We start from the raw sequence: 18,815 nt of genomic DNA, 5'->3' as shown, positions 1-18,815 counted from the left end.
CAGTCCCTACTGCCGCAAATTATCTGGACGATACTGTGATCTCTGGAAAGACGGAAGAAGAACATTTGGCCAATCAGCAAACATTATTTCAGGTCTTGCGACAAAATGGTCTTCGCTTGTGAAAGGATAAATGTGTGTTTTTTGCTCGGGACTTGCCATACTTGGGACATGTACTCAATGCCCAAGGCATCCATCCAAATCCAACGCACCTCCGTGCCATACAAGACTTGCCGTCGACGCAGAATTTGAAGCAGCTACAGAGTGTGCTGGGAAAAATTAATTATTACAAACGTTATATACCGAATGCCTCTTCCATTTCAGCTCCGCTTTATCGCTTATGCCGTAAGGGTGTTCCGTTCGTCTGGACGATGGAATGCGAACGCGCCTTTCGCCAGTTGAAATTGGCGTTGCTTTCCAATACTTGCCTTACGCCATTCGATCCCCAGTAGCCCCTCTTGTTGATAGGGATGCATCGGATTTCGGGATCGGTGCTGTGCTTGCGCACAAAGATGGATCGCACGATCGCCCTATTGCCTTTGCGTCCAAATTGCTCTCGTCTGCACAAAGAAATTATTCACAGATTGAGAAAGAAGCATTGGCTCTCGTATTTGGTGTTACAAAGTTTCATGATTTCTTGTATGGTCGTCACTTTACCATAATCACAGACCACAAACCTATGACATCGCTTTTTCATCTGATCAAGCCTGTACCTTCACGTACAGTGCAGAAATTCATTCGCTAGTCTATTTTCCTCTCGCAGTACCGCTACGATATCTTGTATCGGTCCACTGCTAAGCACGGAAAGGCCGATGCGTTGTCCCGCTTGCCTGTTGCTGAGGATAGGGCATTCGATTCCTCCGAACTTGCTTGCATGTTCATTGATGCGGAAACCAATGACGTGGTTGACTCGTTTCCGATTGCTTTTCATCGTGTAGCTACAGCCACAGCTGCCGACCCTGTCCTTGCTCCTGTTCTGCGTTTTGTTGCTACGCAATGGCCCTTGTCAAAGTCACGGATCGGGGACCAGTTGGTTCGCCGATTTTTTGCTCACAAGGAGAGACTTTTTGTACGATGTGGTGTTTTGCTGTTGCGTTCTGATAATGATCAGTCCAGGGTCGTCGTCCCACGTTCGTTACAGTCCTCGGTATTACCGCTTCTCCACCATGGACATTGGGGTATAGTGAGAACGAAACAACTTCCTCGTCAGCATTGTACTAAGTTCGGAATCGATGCCACAATTACGAATATGTGCTCTTCTTGCATGGTGTGTGCCGAACAACAATCAGCACCACCGCGGAAATTCTTTGCATGGCCAAAAGCCATTTCCCCTTGGCAACGCTTACACATCGAATTTGCTGGTCCATTCTGGAATGCTCGATGGTTGGTTGTGGTAGATTCATTCAGTAATTTTCCTTTTGTTGTCCGGATGACTTCCACGACATCATCTGCAACCATCCAAGCATTATCCACTATCTTTTGCATTGAAGGTCTTCCACAGACTATTGTTTCCGACAATGGCCCACAATTCATGTCGGCAGAATTTCAGTCATTCTACAATGCCAATGGTATTCAACATCTGACGTCTACGCCGTTTTCGCCACAGTCAAATGGTGCCGCTGAACGATTGGTCCGGACTTTCAAGTCACAGGTGTTGAAGTTGAAAGAGTCGCATTCTCAGGAGGACGCGTTATTGCTCTTTTTGTCGTCGTATCGCTCTCAGCCTCGAGACGGTCGCTCGCCGGCTGAGTTGCTCCACGGTCGCCCTCATCGCACCTTGATGTCTTTGCTACATCCGCCACATCAGGTTCCTGTGCAGCAGCAGACACCTGCTTTTGCTCCAGGCGACATTGTCTACTATCACCACTACCGAGGTTCACGGCGTTGGCTTGAAGGGTGCATTCTTCGCTGCCTCGGATGCGCTAAGTATCTGGTTTTGGGGGCCTCTGGTGACGTGTGTCGGCATCTCAGCTGCGCCTCTGTCATTGCAAGGGATCTGCCGCTCGCCGTCTGCTTTCAGCGATGGTGCCGTCTGGTCAGCGCCCTGGGGACCCATCTACTGGCTCGCCTCAGCCCCAGGTGTTACCGATGCTGCCTTCCATTTTGCCCCATGGCGACGTGCCGCCGCCTGTTCTCCTGCCGGCGACGTCCCCAGTGGACGCGCCGCTGCAACCGCCGTGCGCCTCCCTGGGTCACGCACCACCGATTGCTTCCCGTGACCAGTTGTCCTCCGACATGGACCTCTTACCCGCTCCGGACCATATGCCGTCTTCGCCCGTCGGGTGCCCCGGCCCGATGGAGGTCAACCCTTCGGCCCCTCCTGTGTCTTTACGGGCGCACACCCCGCATGTTGGCGTGCACTCTGGAGCAGGTTTTCAGGCGTTTCCTAGCTCCCCACGATCTGAATGGCAGGGTGCGGGTGGCACAGCCTTGCCTGTTGTTAGGCTCCCCACCTCGTCGCATACATCAACATGGGGTCCTCCCCACGGCGGGCGGAAGCCTTATGTCACAACCGTACGCCGATTTGTGGGGGAGGAATGTGGTGTCACCGCCAGACACCACACTTGCTAGGTGGTAGCCTTTAAATCGGCCGGTAGTATATGTCGGACGCGCGTGTCGCCACTATCAGTGATTGCAGACCGAGCGCCGCCACACGGCAGGTCTAGGGAGACTTCCTAGCACTCGCCCAGTTGTACAGCCGACTTTGCTAGCGATGGTTCACTGACTTCTACGCTCTCATTTGCCGAGCCAATAATTAGCATAGCCTTCAGCTACGTTATTTACTACGACCTAGCAAGGCGCCAGTGTCCGTACTATCGATATTGTGAATCATGTACCATAAAGAGCGACATTCTCCATTAATGGATTAAAGTTAAGTATTCCACCAGCTACGTCCGTTTTTCTGAATTCTAATTCCCTTGTCATGTTCCAGACCTCACGCCAGCCTACGTGAGCTAAAACGCGTGCATTTCGGCCTCCTTTAGCAATACGGCTGGCTCTCCTGCCAACCACAACAACCTCTATTCCTTTTCTCATTTCTTCAAGCTCTAAGAAACTGTGATGGCAATGACAAATACGTCATGGAATCAATGTTAGTTTTTCCTTCAAGCACCTTTAGTCCATTTAGAAGGTGGCCCAATAATATTTAAAGCTTTCTGTTCTGTCGACAATTGTTATTTTATGTGATGTAAGACTGCTTAGTCAAGAATCAAGAAAAGAGGAGCCCAAAAAAAGCTATACTTGATTATTTACCAAATTTGTGAAGTGATTCTGCTTGAAAGTTCAACTTCTAAATATCATTCACACAGAACACACACCCACTATCGCCAATGACTGGAGCAGTTCAGTATCAAAGTCACTGGTTTAAGTCCCAGCAATGTAAATCTAGAAGTCACCAAGAAGAGATTTTCATATTTCTGAATTTCAGCAACATCTGGCTAAAGAAAGGGTGATACCAAATGTATCACAATCTTATCATTTACAATGATAAAGCTGTTGCACTCTTAGATGTGTAGCATGAAGTAATTTCTTAATTCAAGAAACAGTTCCCTATTCTTAGCATGTATTACTACATCAACTGCACATTCAAGCTTTACTACTAACAGCTGTGAGAAATCAGTGTCTAAATGTTGAGAAATGTTAAAAATATATTGGATGATGTGCATTCCCTAACTTAACAATGGCTTCACCTTCTAGGCTTCAAACTGTACCCTCAACAATAAATTGTGTAACTCATTTACAAACTTACAACTACCCAAAATACAAAAACAAAAAACATGTGGCATAGCACTGGAATTATGGATGGAACCATAGTTCAATTGGACAACAGTGGAGTAGGAATTGGCTTCGGCCTTTCTGAGAGACCCATCCTGGAACCCATCTGATATGATTTAGGGAAAAGTGAAAAAAAATCTGATGTACTATTTGGCGAATTCAGTTATTTTCCTTCTGAATAAGAGTGCATTGTGACAAATGAAGTACCAACTCTCTTGCTGCTTGTTGTCTGATTGCTTAACAGGACAGTTATTAGTACCTCTTCGAGTATACTGCAAAGCAAGGGTGTTGATAAGACTTACCTAGTCACATTTATCTACTTTCACATTCAAGCATTTTTCTCAAACACCAAATACTAAGTACACAAATACATAAGACAATATATCAGGTAAATGACTTGCTGATTTATTTACAGGACATAGATGAGATACCAACTTACACAAACAAAAATTTCATACCTTTCAATCTGCAATAAAGACAATTTTAGTAACTTGTCACACACCTAAAATTAGAGGCTCTGAAGACTACTCCCTGTCTGCAAATAATGAGTGTGACACACAAGGGAAAGGACAACTCTTTCACATCCAAAAAATATAAAGGAGGTAAGCATTTCCTGCGTTGCTGGATTTACCCATCAAAGCTTACAATGTTTAACTTACAGTCGATAATTTTCTATACATCCACGACTGTATTTCCTTATGTATGGAAACACTTCAGCCACTGATCCCCCCCCGCTCTTCTAGAATTCTCATCTCATGACTTTTTTTGAAGAGGTGTGATAATCCCTTTTATCATACACTTCATGACAGCAGATCAGTCTGCAACTGCAAGTATGATTTAAATACATATTTCTTATGGTCACCATAATCCTTGACAGCAGCCCCCCCCCCCCCCCCTCCACACAAATACAATTTATTTTCTACCATGGTCTATTCCCCCACCCCCCAGACAAAGCAGGTGTGTCCTTCACGATATATGTGGATTTGTGATAGGTGTTTTCACTTTATATACAATAGTTAATTATTATTCTTAGGAATACTAACTTAAAGCTCAAAATGGCTCTGAGCACTATGGGACTTAACATCTATGGTCATCAGTCCCCTAGAACTTAGAACTACTTAAACCTAACTAACCTAAGGACAGCACACAACACCCAGCCATCACGTGACAGAGAAAATCCCTGACCCCGCCGGGAATCGAACCCGGAAACCCGGGCGCGAGAATGCTACCGCACGACCACGAGCTGCGGGCTAACTTAAAGCAACAGCAGGCAGTAGCTACAAACATTTGCCAGAGGAGAATAGACATTTCCAGAATTTCTTCTTACAGGCCACGAGCACAACGGCATGAGCAGATTTAAAAGCTACAACCACTCTTTTTGTGGACAACTTTCCATTGACATTGACTCAACCACTTATAAAATCCAATATGTCAATTAGTACTGTACCTGACTTGTGGTTCATTCACACTCTGGAATCTGAAGTCCTCAATAAGTTCACTATGGTCCTTTGGTCTGAACGAAAACTCATAATCTGGCACAGGGAAATGAGACTTGTAGCGGACTAAATCTAGTTTTTTCAGTAATTTCTGACCATCAGGGCTGAAACAGAATTTAAACAGAAGATCTTTATACAGTTCTTAGTGTAGGGAGTTACATGTACACCTAGAACATAAACAATGAGTTGTAATAGAATGTCGCTCGCCTACAGAAATTACTTGTTTTGAAAGAAAATATGCAGCACACAACTCCATTAACCTGTTGAGGGATAATAAATGTGATAGTTGGTGTTGTTTATAACACAACTGATGAGATGACTATATTCCTGGAGGAGCACGAGATCAAATTTACTTCTGATCGATCTGTATACGAACTCTCAATAGTTCTGATGAAGTGGAAACTCACCAGCATAACTGAATTATTGTAATATACATGTGATTCTTCAACTTCTCCCGGCGTATTTCTTGCTCGAACAGTCCACAGGTGTACTGCCGGTCCATAGAAAATGAACGAGCACCCAGGGCGGACGAGGCAGTTACACCATCGCCTCTACAGATGCCGACACCAGCCTCCCAGTGACCACCAATGCGCGGCCGAGGGAACGCCTCGCGGGGGAAGGGGATTTAGGACGGCCGCTTGCCCTCAGGAGCTCAGTTCATCAATGCACCTGACGATGGTGACATGTCTGATCACCGAAATATTGTGCCTGTTGGACACTATGGACCGGCAGTACACCCGTGGACTATTCGAACTATTGTAATATACAATTTAGTACATGCAATAGCACCTTACACAAACAGGATCAGGCAGAAATTCTGTTATATTCTCAAAGTAAAAAAAATTCTTCCAAGGTTTGCACTTCATTAAACAACCACTATCTCACAACTACCACAATGAACTCAATACTTCTGTTTGAAATTTGTGACACATGGTAAGTTAAGTTAGCTAATAGCAGTTACATACCCCAAGTCAAAAAATCCCTTTCCTACAGCCTATATGTCAGTGTGCATAACATTTGCCACATATAGAGGAGGAATAACCTAAACACACATGCATAACATTAATACTGTCATTGTCCTGCCCCACAAGTCTAGAAATAGATTTCCCTGCCAGTTCTCCCCATTATCCAATATTCTATGTACACATGACAACTAACTGGCAGTCTACCCTCATGTTGAAGACAAGGGTTTTCAGCCACATTCCTCCCCAATGCAACTACAGTGATGTAATCATTGTTACTTATGTTAAAGTTATAACCAGAGGATATAGCAGTAAAGACAGCCTTCTTAATGTGCTTCACAGAACTTGTAAAACACTTTTTTCCCAAACATCTGACTCTGTGTATGGACATTCTTTACAACCTATTCCCTTTAGAGATGTTAAGTTGGTTCACAGCTCATATTCCGTTAGCCAGCACTTTCATAAAATGTCAAATGTAATTTTTTTTTTAAACACAAATTTCACTGATGAAATACAAATAATTCTATATTTGGCCATAGTTTGGAATGAGTGGAGTGACTTGCAACACCAACATGTGGCTTTTTTAGTCTCATAGTACAACATAGATTAATTTCCTTTTCCTCTTCAAAAGACGTCTATCAGTTCCATCTGGTTTTACTATGACAGTGATATTTGATATCTGAGTGCTTTGAAATCTAGGATGGAACATCATTGTTAGTTAAACAGAGATTTGTATAAAATATTGAGTCTAAGATCTAATCCCTCATTAAAATAAAAACATAAAGCCACAATACACAATAAAAGAAAGATCAACTTTTATATAGTTCTGCCATTTCAGCTAAATGTAAATGTATCAGTTATTCTCCTCTTTCATCCTCCACTACAGACACTCCAATTAGAAGAGCTACACTTGTGATAAGCAAGACTGATCTCCAGTGTAAAGGTATCCTTATCTGAATTTTACATTATTTTCTACATGCTAGGCACAGAAACATCTACATGCTAGGCACAGAAACATCCACAAGGTGCCCGAGCAGTGAAGATGAGAGAAAAAATATCACCAAACAAGCAGTTATAGCTGAATAAACTTCAAAAATGTGAGGTCCAGAAGAATAATGGAAAAACACTATTTTAATGAACGCAAATAATAATAAATTTTCAGGTATGCACAGTGTTTAAACGTTAAATTTAATCACTACAAAGTGCACTGAAATGTAAAAAAAAAAATGTTTACAAACACATCTGTCTCTAGTGCAGGACAATTATATCTAATAAAAAAAATTAAAAAAAGTGTGAAGAGAACATACATACCTTACATAGTACACATTCCATTTGTCATTATAGCCAGGTTTCCTCTGAACAGCATATTTTGACCATCCTGGAGGCAGTTTCTCACTTCTGATACAGACTGTTGCCAGGTCACTGGTATTTTCATCTACAAACACAATTAGCTCCGTCATTGTGATAGCAAACAGCAGTTTTCACAATATATAATAAAATGTGGCATACACCAAGTGGCAATCAAGGGCTGTTTCTCTATTGAGTCCGGAAATATTTTCAATTTTGTTAACAAATGCTCATATGGAATTTCATAACATCTCCACTGAAAAGGGAAAAATTAGTTTAAGTGTATCTTATAAATGCATTGTAAACTAAATTGTAAGTTTACTAGCCCATTTGGCAGAGAAATTTCAAATTATATTGGTGAGATATTCGGTGCAAGGAGGATGATAGCGGGACATTTTGAATAGCCCACATCCAAAATCATGCTAATCTGCACCTTGAGGAAAAGTCAATAAGTCATTTGCCTGGGGGAGTAGTTTATAATGCATTTAAGTCCACTTCACCTCTCCAGCACTTTATGGATGAGGTCCAACAGTTCATAAAATTTCAGAATCTCTGTAACACTGGTATCAGTGTTGGCAAGGATGGTAAGCAGGTCTTTAGCCAAATTGAGGGCTGTGCTAATGTCAGTACATAAGGCACACATAGCCTAAATACACATACAAACTTCACAGAGTGGTGGATCCTCTTGCTGTAGGAGGAAACTGTGTGTTAAAGGGCTATTTCCTATGGGCATTCTGATGTACAGCACTTCCTGCTATCGGTAAGGTTGGCATAAGTCTATCATGCCTGTGTAGTTGATTTGAGTGACCACAGTTTGTCTTCTGTAACCTTCAATCATTCCATTTCCTACTGATGCATGATTCATCTCTCAGATAGTGAGATGAAAGTGTACAAGGGAAGGGCACATCAACGTACAAGACCATCCCAACATGCTTTTTAGGCTGCTTTGTCAGGTATCCTGAATTCCGACGTGTCCAGGTACCCAGAAAAAGATCACCTCCTGTCACAGTATTGGAGCCACTGTAAGGATTCATAGATGAGCTGAATCAACTAGTATGGTGGATAAATTTGGTGGATCATTTGTAGTACACTGAGTGGGTTAGAATGGATGAGGAACCTCGTACTGTGATGCTTGCGAATCTAATCCAGTGCCAAGATAATTCCATATAACTTTGCACCCTAATTTGTAAATTGCTCCAGAAGGCACACTTTGAAAACCCTATTAGGGGAAACAGCTGAACAACCAGTGGTGTTCTCTTTCTGGGATCCATCCAAACAAATAAAATAACACTGTGGTTGTACTGTAAACTGGAGAAAACAGAGTTGTAAAAATGTAATATGGAGTACAAGTTTTCTTGTACTGCGTCAAGCTTACAATCACTCTGGGCCTCTGAGGATACCACGGTAGCAATCTGTTCCATCCCTGACAGTGTATTTGTAGGTCTAACACACCCAGATCTCTGAGACAGTCAGTAGTAAGTATATCAAATGGCTTGGTCACATGGGGCCGATTCCTGAAGGGCTACCCAAAGTTGAGTTTGACTGCCACACTAAATGCCAATGTCAGAGATTTTCAGTGCCTGTTGGGCCAGAAGGAGTCATAGCTGAATCCAGAGTGGTGGTTCACCAGCCTCCGCACACACTCTGAACTGGGCTGGCCCAAAAGGATAAAATTGATATTAGAATGCTGTCAGGTGGACAGTGTTTAACATCTTCAGGTAGGAAATGTGGGCCGATGCATAAACCGCACATCCATAATCTAACCATGATCTGAAAAATGGCCTCTAAAACTGCAGAATGTGGGACCTATCACGTCCCCTTGCCTTGCCCCTGAGGCATTTCAAAATGGTCAATGATTTGAAGTCCTTTGTTCACTGGTCTCTCAGGTGCAGGAGCCAGGTTAATTTCGTGTTAAATAGTAGGCCCAAAAAGTGCGCAGTGTCCTTAAAATGCAAAATGTCCCCACTATGAGCTCTGCTTGGTTAAAACTTTAAAGAACATGGTTAAAATTGACACATCTCTGGTGAAATCCTAAAAGCAGTTTTATTAGTGCAAGCTTCCAGCCCCCTCATGGTCAGTCAGCTCTAGTTGCCTCATTGTCGTTATATGATCAGAGGATGAGCAGAAGACTGTGAAGTCATTCACCAACAAAGCACACTTAACTGGGCTCCTGACTGTGGACGAGATGCCACTGATAGCGATTGCAAACAATGTAACACTAAGTACACTGCCTTGAGGACCCCACTGTCCTGAATGCACTAATCAAAAAAGCTGCACCAATGCGACAGTGTAAGCATCAATCCTCAAGGAAGAATTAGATAAGAAGTGGCAGATGATCACGTAGTCTCCATTCATGTAGTTGATGAAGGATGTTTTATCTCCAAATGGTTGTGTATGCTCCTTTGAAGTAAAAATCACCAACCACATGGTTTTGGCGTCAGAAAAGGAATCCTGTATCACCATCTTCAGCAGAACTGTCATGGGCAGAATGACAGCACCTGAAACTGCACTCTGAACACCACAGGTGACCTTGGAATTTGAGCCAGATGAGGCCGTGGTTGACTATATGCTAGAGAGTCTTACACATGCAACTGATAAGGGCTACACTGCAGAACTGTTAGGATCTGTACAAGCCTTGCCTGATTTCCATACTGCAATTAGTATTTCCTCCTTCCAAGTTGTAGGGTACTGATCATGAAACCAGACCTGACTGAAACAAGACAAGAGTTTCCCTCTGATTTTTGATTTTAAAGAATAGATGATAGAGGATGGCATAACAAGTCCTGGAGCGATGTCCCTGGCCATGGACAGAGCTGATTTCAATTTCCACATGGAGAACGGAAGATTGCAGATCACCTCATTTACGAGAATAAGCAGAGTCTCCTATTTCCACAGTCCTATGAAACACCAGGAATGCAGGAGTCTGTCTGACTAACTCAGTGACAGTAAAATTGTGTTCAGCTACAAACTGGGCCATGTTTTTAGTAGTGTCCACCAAGAACCCGCTTCTCGGCAAGGGCGTAAGGTGAGGTGTACTGGCCCTGCCTGAAATCTGCCTTTTTGGGTCCCAAACTTCCTGAAGTTCCTCCTGTGTTCCTTTATCACTCGCCTCACTTGTTCGATAACAGATTTGCAGGCCCATAGATTTTCCATAGTTGGATGATATTTGAGTTTCCGCAAAGCTGCGCACCTGCCTCCGATTGTCAAGAGACATCCATCATTCCACCATGGGACAGGTCGTTGCCTGAGGTTCTTGCTAGACTCGGGAACAGAATCTGTGGCAGCTCCTAGAATCTCACAGGTGATATAGTCCACCAGCTCCTGGGCACAATTCTGTTGTTCGAACATGGCCTGTATAGACTGTATCATGATCAATTTGGCCTTTGAACCATCCATTTTCGTGATCTCCTGTCAACTGCAGTCCAAGTGAGCACACGAATCCACACCAGAAAGTAGTTACTGGAATGCAAATCTGTCCCCCTTCCCACTGAACTAAGTCTGCAATAACTCGGAGGCAAAAACAACATCAGTGGCTGAAAATGACAATGTAGCTGCGGAAAAGTGCGTCATCCGACCACAGTTCAAAAAGGCAGATATTATCTGAATGGGTGAGGCACTTGAAAATTTGACCAGAGAAAGTGGTAGCCAAGCCCCACAGAATATTATGTACACTGAAGTCCCACACGAGGAGGAAAAGGTGGGCGAATGCTGGGAAGAGTTCTGTAAATGCATCTGCTTCCAACAGATCAGCAGGTGGAAGATATAAAGAACACAACCTGATTTTAAGTGATGTGACAACTTCCACTGCTGGGACAGAACAGGAGAGAAGTGCATCTGTCACTGATGACAACAACTGCTCCACCCCTAGCCCTGTCTCCATTAACATTATGCTTCCTGTAGGGGTGATAACCCCTTAATGCAGGTACGTCAGTGACTTTCAAATGAGATTATTGTAAGCAGATGCACAATGCTCTCCTGGCCAGGAGCTATAATGATACCAAATGTGATTGGAATCCATTTTAAGTTCCACTACAACAAAGATGTTCCAGTGGGAGCCACTGATTAACGACGGTTGTCCTTGTCGTTATCCATTGATGGCAGTGATCTACTGAAGATGTAGGGGATATTAGACAGTGCCTGGCTCACCGGTTCCTCCACGTGGATACCAATATCCTCAACAGTAAAATCACAATCAGAAAGGAAGACTGCTCACTGATTCAAAGGTGTAGCTGTCACTTTATTCAATTTCAAGCGACTTTTTTCCTTACTTACAGGAGGAGTTGCTTGCAGGGGCAGGGGTAGAGAGAGAGGATGGCTTAGTGGGCATCTGATGATATGCAGCAGTATGTGGGTGAGGAACCAAGTCCATCATCAATAGCTTATGATCACTGACAACAATAAAAGTAAGAGGCCGAGTGACTGATTTGTAAGTAACGTCGGTAGTGAGTTGATCCAGGATGGGAATGAACTGTTTATCATAACCACGGAGACGCCGGTAAACTGGCGCCAACGGGGGTGACCCAAGGTCGGAGTAAGTTTGTGCATTCAACAAGGGAACTGCCGCGCACGTATCTACTTGCAGTTGTAGTCGGCGCGACCGAACCAACATCTCGATAAAGAGTTTGTGTGCTGATGCGTCAGGAGCCTTGCCCGATGAAACTTCCTGAACGTCCATGTCCTCTGTACCTGCTTCCTTCGATTCGTTTGAGGCTGAGCGATAAACTTTAGCAATTTGTCCTTTCTTATTACATTTGCGACAAATGGCCCAATGCTGGGGGCACTCTGATCGATCATGTGTATATAGCACGACGCATAGGACGGTAACAGCGGCCTGAACTCTGTTTACGCTCCGTGCGGGAGTGGCCGTAACAGCCGGATTGTACTGCTCACACGTCGTCCACCCTGGACGCAGTGGACGCGGCTGCACCGCCCTGAACTGCCGCGACGTCACACTGTGCTTCCAACTGTTGACCTGCGGCATGAGAGACTTCATACGATTGAGCAATGGACAGGACTTCCTCAAGGGAAGGGTCTTCCAACTGCAGGGCCCGTTGCCGGACCTCCCTATAGGGGCCGACCAAACAATGACGTCGCGCACCATAACGTGGGCATACAACTCTCGCAACTGCTCCATGACAAAATGACATGTGCGACTAAGACCATGCAGAGTAGCGGCCCACACCCGGTAAGACTGATGGGGCTGTTTCTTGCATTGATAGAACTCGACCCTAGCCGCCACAACATGCGTGCGGCGGCAATAATATGAAGACGGCAAGGAGCACAATGCATCAAATGACAAGGACAAGGGTTCCTGCAATGGCTCTAGCTGCCGCAAAACTTGATACAGTGAGGGAGATATTCAAGACAAGAAAAGAGCACGACATACCTCCGCATCGGCAACATGAAATGCCTGGAAATGTTGCCAATGGCGACCGCATGGAGAGCAACGCCGGTAGCGCTTGAGTTAAGGTTTCCATGAGTTCCTTCTGCTGCTCAACCAAAACCCGCCCTAAATCCTCCATGCCATAGATAAGCTGCAAAACCGGAACAATGACGCAACACACGAAAGAACGACCCTACTCATCGCCAGTTGTGTAGTAACATGATTCACGATGTCTGTCGCACTTCACATAGTGCAGACTGGGAACTGTCCGCTAGGCATGCCCGATGTCCAACTGACTGGGAGCGGCCCGTGCTGCCCGAGTTGTTGTTGTTCCGTCGGCAGAGGGCACGGCCGAATTCTCGCGTGCACTCTAGTGGAAGGGACTTCACTTGTGGCAACTACTGTCCGTAAGGTGCCATGCCAATACATTTTGGAGGAAACCTGTGAGCTGAGCCTCCACAACTTTCACACACAGCCCTTCCGTTACATGTCATAGCAGTATGACCAAATCATTGGCATTTGAAGCATTGGGCTGGGTTGAGAACTAATAGTCAAACCTCAAGATGGCTATAACATGCAAGAATATGTTCAGGTAATTCTAGAGTGTTGAACATTAGAATAAATGTTGCAGTTTTTTCCAATGTTCCAATGACTATCCACATATAGTTCTGCACTTATGAAACCCATTTTTTTCATTCTTCACACAATTCCTCAGAGGTCCATCTCCTTTATATTGGTGCAGGAAACCATACCTTTACAGAAGTGAAGGGTGTTATGCAACTCACCCCAACAGTGCAGTCACCTAAGGCCACATATCCCAGGGGCTTATATACATGGTTTGATGTGGCAGTTTCAATTAGAGGTGTTCCATTATCAAGTTACACAACATATTTTTAAGAACCCAGAAATAATCTGCAATCTCTTGTGCATATAGAAAGGGGAGACCATCCGAAGGGTCCCTCCGCTCCCTTGATTACAATGTACGTGTTGTGGCAGACTATGGCCAGTTACTATAATTTTGAGAGTACTAAACAGGCAAACTGACCAAACAAGTTCTCTTAGTTAGGTGGGTGTACGTACTGCCTAATGGTACACTGATCCTATCAGCAGTAGATGTGAATTTAGGTCACTCCACAGGGATCCCAAGAACTGCCAGGGAAACAAGCATCAAGTTAGACAAATCCCCATGTGGCTGAGCAAGTCTTACACAACTTTGAGAGGGGGTGGGGGTGCACAGGTGCTGAAGAGGTGCACGCTACAAACAGTTTTAGTTCCACAGCCATTAACTACCTCATCACACAGCACACCTTGATGGTGAGTTCTTTTGATACATATTGATATTTACGTTACTTGCAGTCCAAGCAGTGCAGCCAGGGCCCCCCTCTCTGAAACATCCAACATTCTACTGCTGTACCTAACAATGATAGCTGAAGTACGTCCTGAGTTTACAGCACAAGAGGTCTGGCACTGTTCATCAGACCCCAGCTCGGGAAACCTGGGCTCGTCATACCTATACCCAACCACTGCTGGTGGAGTTCCCCAATAAAAACCCAGCCCTCCCTCCCCCCAATTGTGGGACACCCTTCATCATGCCCATTGGCTGACGCCTGTCTGGTTAGGGTGGCTACGCTACTGCTGGCATTGCCATCAGAGTCACTGACACTCACAAATCCTCCCATACGACACTAAAGGTGTCTATGATAATGTGGTGTGCCCCAGGAGCAGATAATTACTCAACATGAAAGTAAAACATGGAAGACCAAAGACCGCCAATAGTAATTTAGTATGGCAGCTGTGTAGCACTGACCTGACTTCACTGTTCCATCACACTACAGTATAACACAGCATCAACAGAAGTTCCACTTAATTAATACTGAAAGACTAATCATTATTTTCAGTTTTGCTGTCAGGGGGGAGACGTGCAGAGAGGGGGCATGGGAGACGGGCAGAGAGGGGGCATGGGAGACGGGCAGAGAGGGGGTGGGAAACGGGTAGAAAGGGGGAGGGGGAAGGGGAGGGGGGAGATGGGCAAGGAGGGGGAGTATTTGAGAAAGAGAACACTTCGCGATTTGCATCAAACTTAATATATAATGTCAAACCTTTATGAAACTTTTCTCACTGACATTCCCTACAAAATGATGCAAAGAAAATTTTTTCACTTACTATATTTCACTGTTCATAAAGTAAAACGGCCACATCAGGCCTGACATTTTAATACATTGCTTCTTTAGTTCTGTCATCATAAACACTGAGATGCATGAAAAACTGCCACATGAGGATGACATTTTAATTTATTATGTCACTATTAATACTATTCTCAATATGTTTTGCAGACAGTATACACATACTCCACTGAATGTAGCTGTATAATTAAATCAGTGTATGACACACAGTTCAGTAAGTATGCTTTCATAAACATTGAGATGTGTGATAAACTAGCTCTTGTTTAAAAGAAATCATAAATTACCCAGAATATACTAACCCAGTGTTTGATAATGAGAGCACTTAACAACTTCTAAACAAACTTTAAATGTAAGTTCAAACATTCTCTAAGCTTTACCCCACTTACATGCTAAACAACAATTACTTATAACACATTAACTGATTTGTAAAGTTACCAGAAGTTTGAATCTGTTTTATACAGAGGAGTTCCATTCTTTAACCCCTTGCCATACCACTTACTTCAGCAGTTGGAAATGACATGTCCTAAATGGGCCAGTATGATGCACAAGACAATCTTAGTATGCGCCATCATGAGAATATCTTTTATGTAGCAACATGTTCATTTGTTTCCCATGCTACGGCTATTGTTTATGTCAACAGTAATTTAATTCTTGTGCAAACAACTTTTCAAAACATAAATATACGTTTTTATGCATACAAAATACTTTAACAGAAATTGTAATTTTCTAGATTGTCTTAAGGTGTGACTTTTACAGAAGAAATGTAATAATGGTACACCTAAAAGCAGATATTAATTACAAGAAGAAACGCTTCTCTTGAACAAATTTCTAATAGGACGATACCTACAACTATAAAAATTAGTAGTCCTGAACGGTATGGTAGTTTCAAAAACATTGTGGTATATGTAAAGCCACTTTACACTCTGCATGTTCCCACACTGTTTCACTTCAGACTGTGTTTTACCCTTTGCACATCCTTGTTTTGAGGCATCATATAGACATGCTTTGGGAAATGAGTGCAATATTTCACTTGGAGTGAAAGAGTAGTGAAGGTTTCCCACACTTCTCATAGGCCGGTAACAGGTTGTTTTTAAAAATTACCTCTGCCATATTTATTCAGAATCAACATATGTTTACTTTCTTTGACTGTGTATTATTTTACAGGTACTGTACATATTGAACAGAAACCTATCTGACATATAAACAAAGTTTTCGGTATCTTTTGAGGATTTTCCTCATGACTAGGAAACAGGCCAACATCTGATCTTGACGATCAATTCCACCAATGGCCTTATGTATTCATATGTGTGCAACAATCACTACACTTTCAAATTTTGTTGATATCATTTACATGTCACACTTCCCTTACTTTAAAATTTATTTCTATTTTTTGGCGTATTTTGCTTATTGCTGCATAGTCTCCTGATAACACTTGCATTTTCCTGATGTAACTTTAAACAGATTCTGAGGGAGGGGAACTAGCTATGAACAAAGTAAGTGTAACCCTTATTCAGTATGGATTCTGACAAGTCCATGATATCATTGTCTGAGGCATTATTATTCTGATCAGTTTTGTACTGTTCAGTATGTATTTTGAAACCATACCAAAAATCAGTATTTGCGTCTCATAGTTAGGGAATTTTTTAATCCAAATTTTGCTATTTTTGATGGATTCAATTATTTATATGCTAAATGTTCTTTATATTTCATTACAGATCTGTCTCTACTTACATTTTCACCTGGTGTATAAATTTCTTAAAATATTTTTCATTTCAAAAATTGCTGATATGTCATATCCTTCAAATACGGCCAGTAATGTCAGCAGTTTCATTATTTAAAAAAATGTAGAAATCTCAAAATTTGTTTAAATCTTTTAAAAGACATTAATTTTAAATTTCTACTACTAGTCTTTTAGACACACACTCTTGTACATTTGGTTTTCCAACTTTAACTATCAAAATGCACAACACATAATAGGCCTTCTTTTTTGTCAAAAATAAAAGGATATCAAGTGTAGTCCACTTCCCCTTTTTCGTTTTCTGTGTGTGTTTTTTTCCTTCATTATCTATTAACTGATGTCTGGAGGGATTTGTTTCTGTAACAAGTAATTCGCACAGTTTGTCAGCAAATATAACAGAAAACAGCTCTAACAATCATGGGTGTACACTTAAATGATTTGTAACAGATGCTTTTATGGCACAAGTCTTGGAATATTTCTAATGATTTGTATGTTTTTCGCTCCCTGCCAAATCTATAATAAACATGATTTAAGTACTGAATTTTAATTTCAACTATCACCATCTACAATTAAATATTTCACACACTTTCTACTTCATACAGTCATGTCGCTATCACTTGATTCTTCATCACAAAGTCTATGTAAACATCCCTCTCTTTTTTCTTCAAAAACCAAAGTACAAAACCAGTAGTACGCGCGCTTTTTAATGTAGATTTAATGGATTGTCATTAATTCTCGTGGGGTATTGCAAGAACTAAACAATGACTGTTAACTGATAATGTTTGTGTTACGAGTTAAGATTCATGATGTTTACATTTGGGCCAACTTTCATTCCTACAAATGTGACTTCTGTTTCTTTGCATTTGGCCCACATTTGTTTCTATGAGTCTGACTTGAGATATTCATGTTCGATCCAAAATTGTTATCATGATTTAGGCTTATCAAAGAACAGCAAGGAATTAAAGAATCGAGGTATTATTGGTTACTTATAATCTGGAAAGAAGGTCTATAGGGTTAACAACCACCTACATCCCACAGGAGTGGGAGTGAAAAGAGGTGACATTGAAGCATAACTCAGGAACACCAGGAGCAGTTTCAACCAGATTTGTATATAAATAATGTGGGGGTAAGATTACCCAATACCACTTGGGGTACGGGTGTGTATGAGAAGGGGTGAAATAAAAATGTTCGAAAACGACCAGTTGATATTTATTTCCTGTACATGGTTGACTTAAGTGTGTGAAATACCGGGTGATCAAAAAGTCAGTATAAATTTGAAAACTTAATAAACCATGGAATAATTTAGATAGAGGGGTAAAAATTGACACACATGCTTGGAATGACATGGGGTTTCATTAGAAAAAAGTATTGCTAGACGTGAGAAAGATCTCTGGCACGCGTCGTTTGGTGGTGATCGTGTGCTCAGTCGCCACTTTCGTCAGGCTTGGCCTCCAAGGTCTCCAGACCTCAATCCGTGCGATTATTGGCTTTGGGGTTACCTGGAGTCACAATTGTATCCTGATCGATCGACATCTCTAGGGATGCTGAAAGACAACATCCAACGCCAATGCCTCACCATAGCTCCGGACATGGTTTACACTTCTGTTCACATTATTCCTCGACTACAGCTATTGTTGAGAAATGATGGTGGACATATTGAGCATTTTCTGTAAAGATCATCATCTTTCCTTTGTCTTACTTTGTTATGCTAATTATTGCTATTCTGATCAGATGAAGCTCCATCTGTCAGACATTTTTTGAACTTTTGTATTTTTTTTTTTTTTTTGTTCTAATAAAACCCCATGTCATTCCAAGCATGTGTGTCAATTTGTACTTCTATATCTACACTATTCCGTGATCTATTCAGTTTTCAAATTTATACAGACTTTTTGATCATCCGGTTATGTCACGTAAGCATATGTTAAAAATCTCCTC

General features: G+C 42.4%; 1 protein-coding gene across 4 annotated transcripts in view; it reads right to left on the bottom strand.

Annotated features, from left to right (window-relative positions):
• LOC126297610 (uncharacterized) overlaps nt 1-18,815 on the bottom strand; it is a 261,978-nt gene that overhangs the window by 187,608 nt on the left and 55,555 nt on the right. For all 4 annotated transcript variants that reach the window (XM_049988614.1, XM_049988615.1, XM_049988616.1 and 1 more), the window contains exons 8-9: nt 7,541-7,664; nt 5,219-5,371 (exon numbers count right to left, since the gene is read on the bottom strand). In XM_049988614.1, coding sequence (XP_049844571.1) covers nt 5,219-5,371; nt 7,541-7,664 — 277 coding nt within the window. The remainder of the gene's footprint in view (nt 1-5,218; nt 5,372-7,540; nt 7,665-18,815) is intronic.

The sequence above is a fragment of the Schistocerca gregaria genome, chromosome X (assembly GCF_023897955.1).
Source record: "Schistocerca gregaria isolate iqSchGreg1 chromosome X, iqSchGreg1.2, whole genome shotgun sequence".
NCBI classification, from domain to species: Eukaryota; Metazoa; Arthropoda; class Insecta; order Orthoptera; family Acrididae; genus Schistocerca; species Schistocerca gregaria.
The sequence above is the reverse complement of the archived record's forward strand: the minus strand, read 5'-3'. Positions and strand labels throughout refer to the sequence as shown.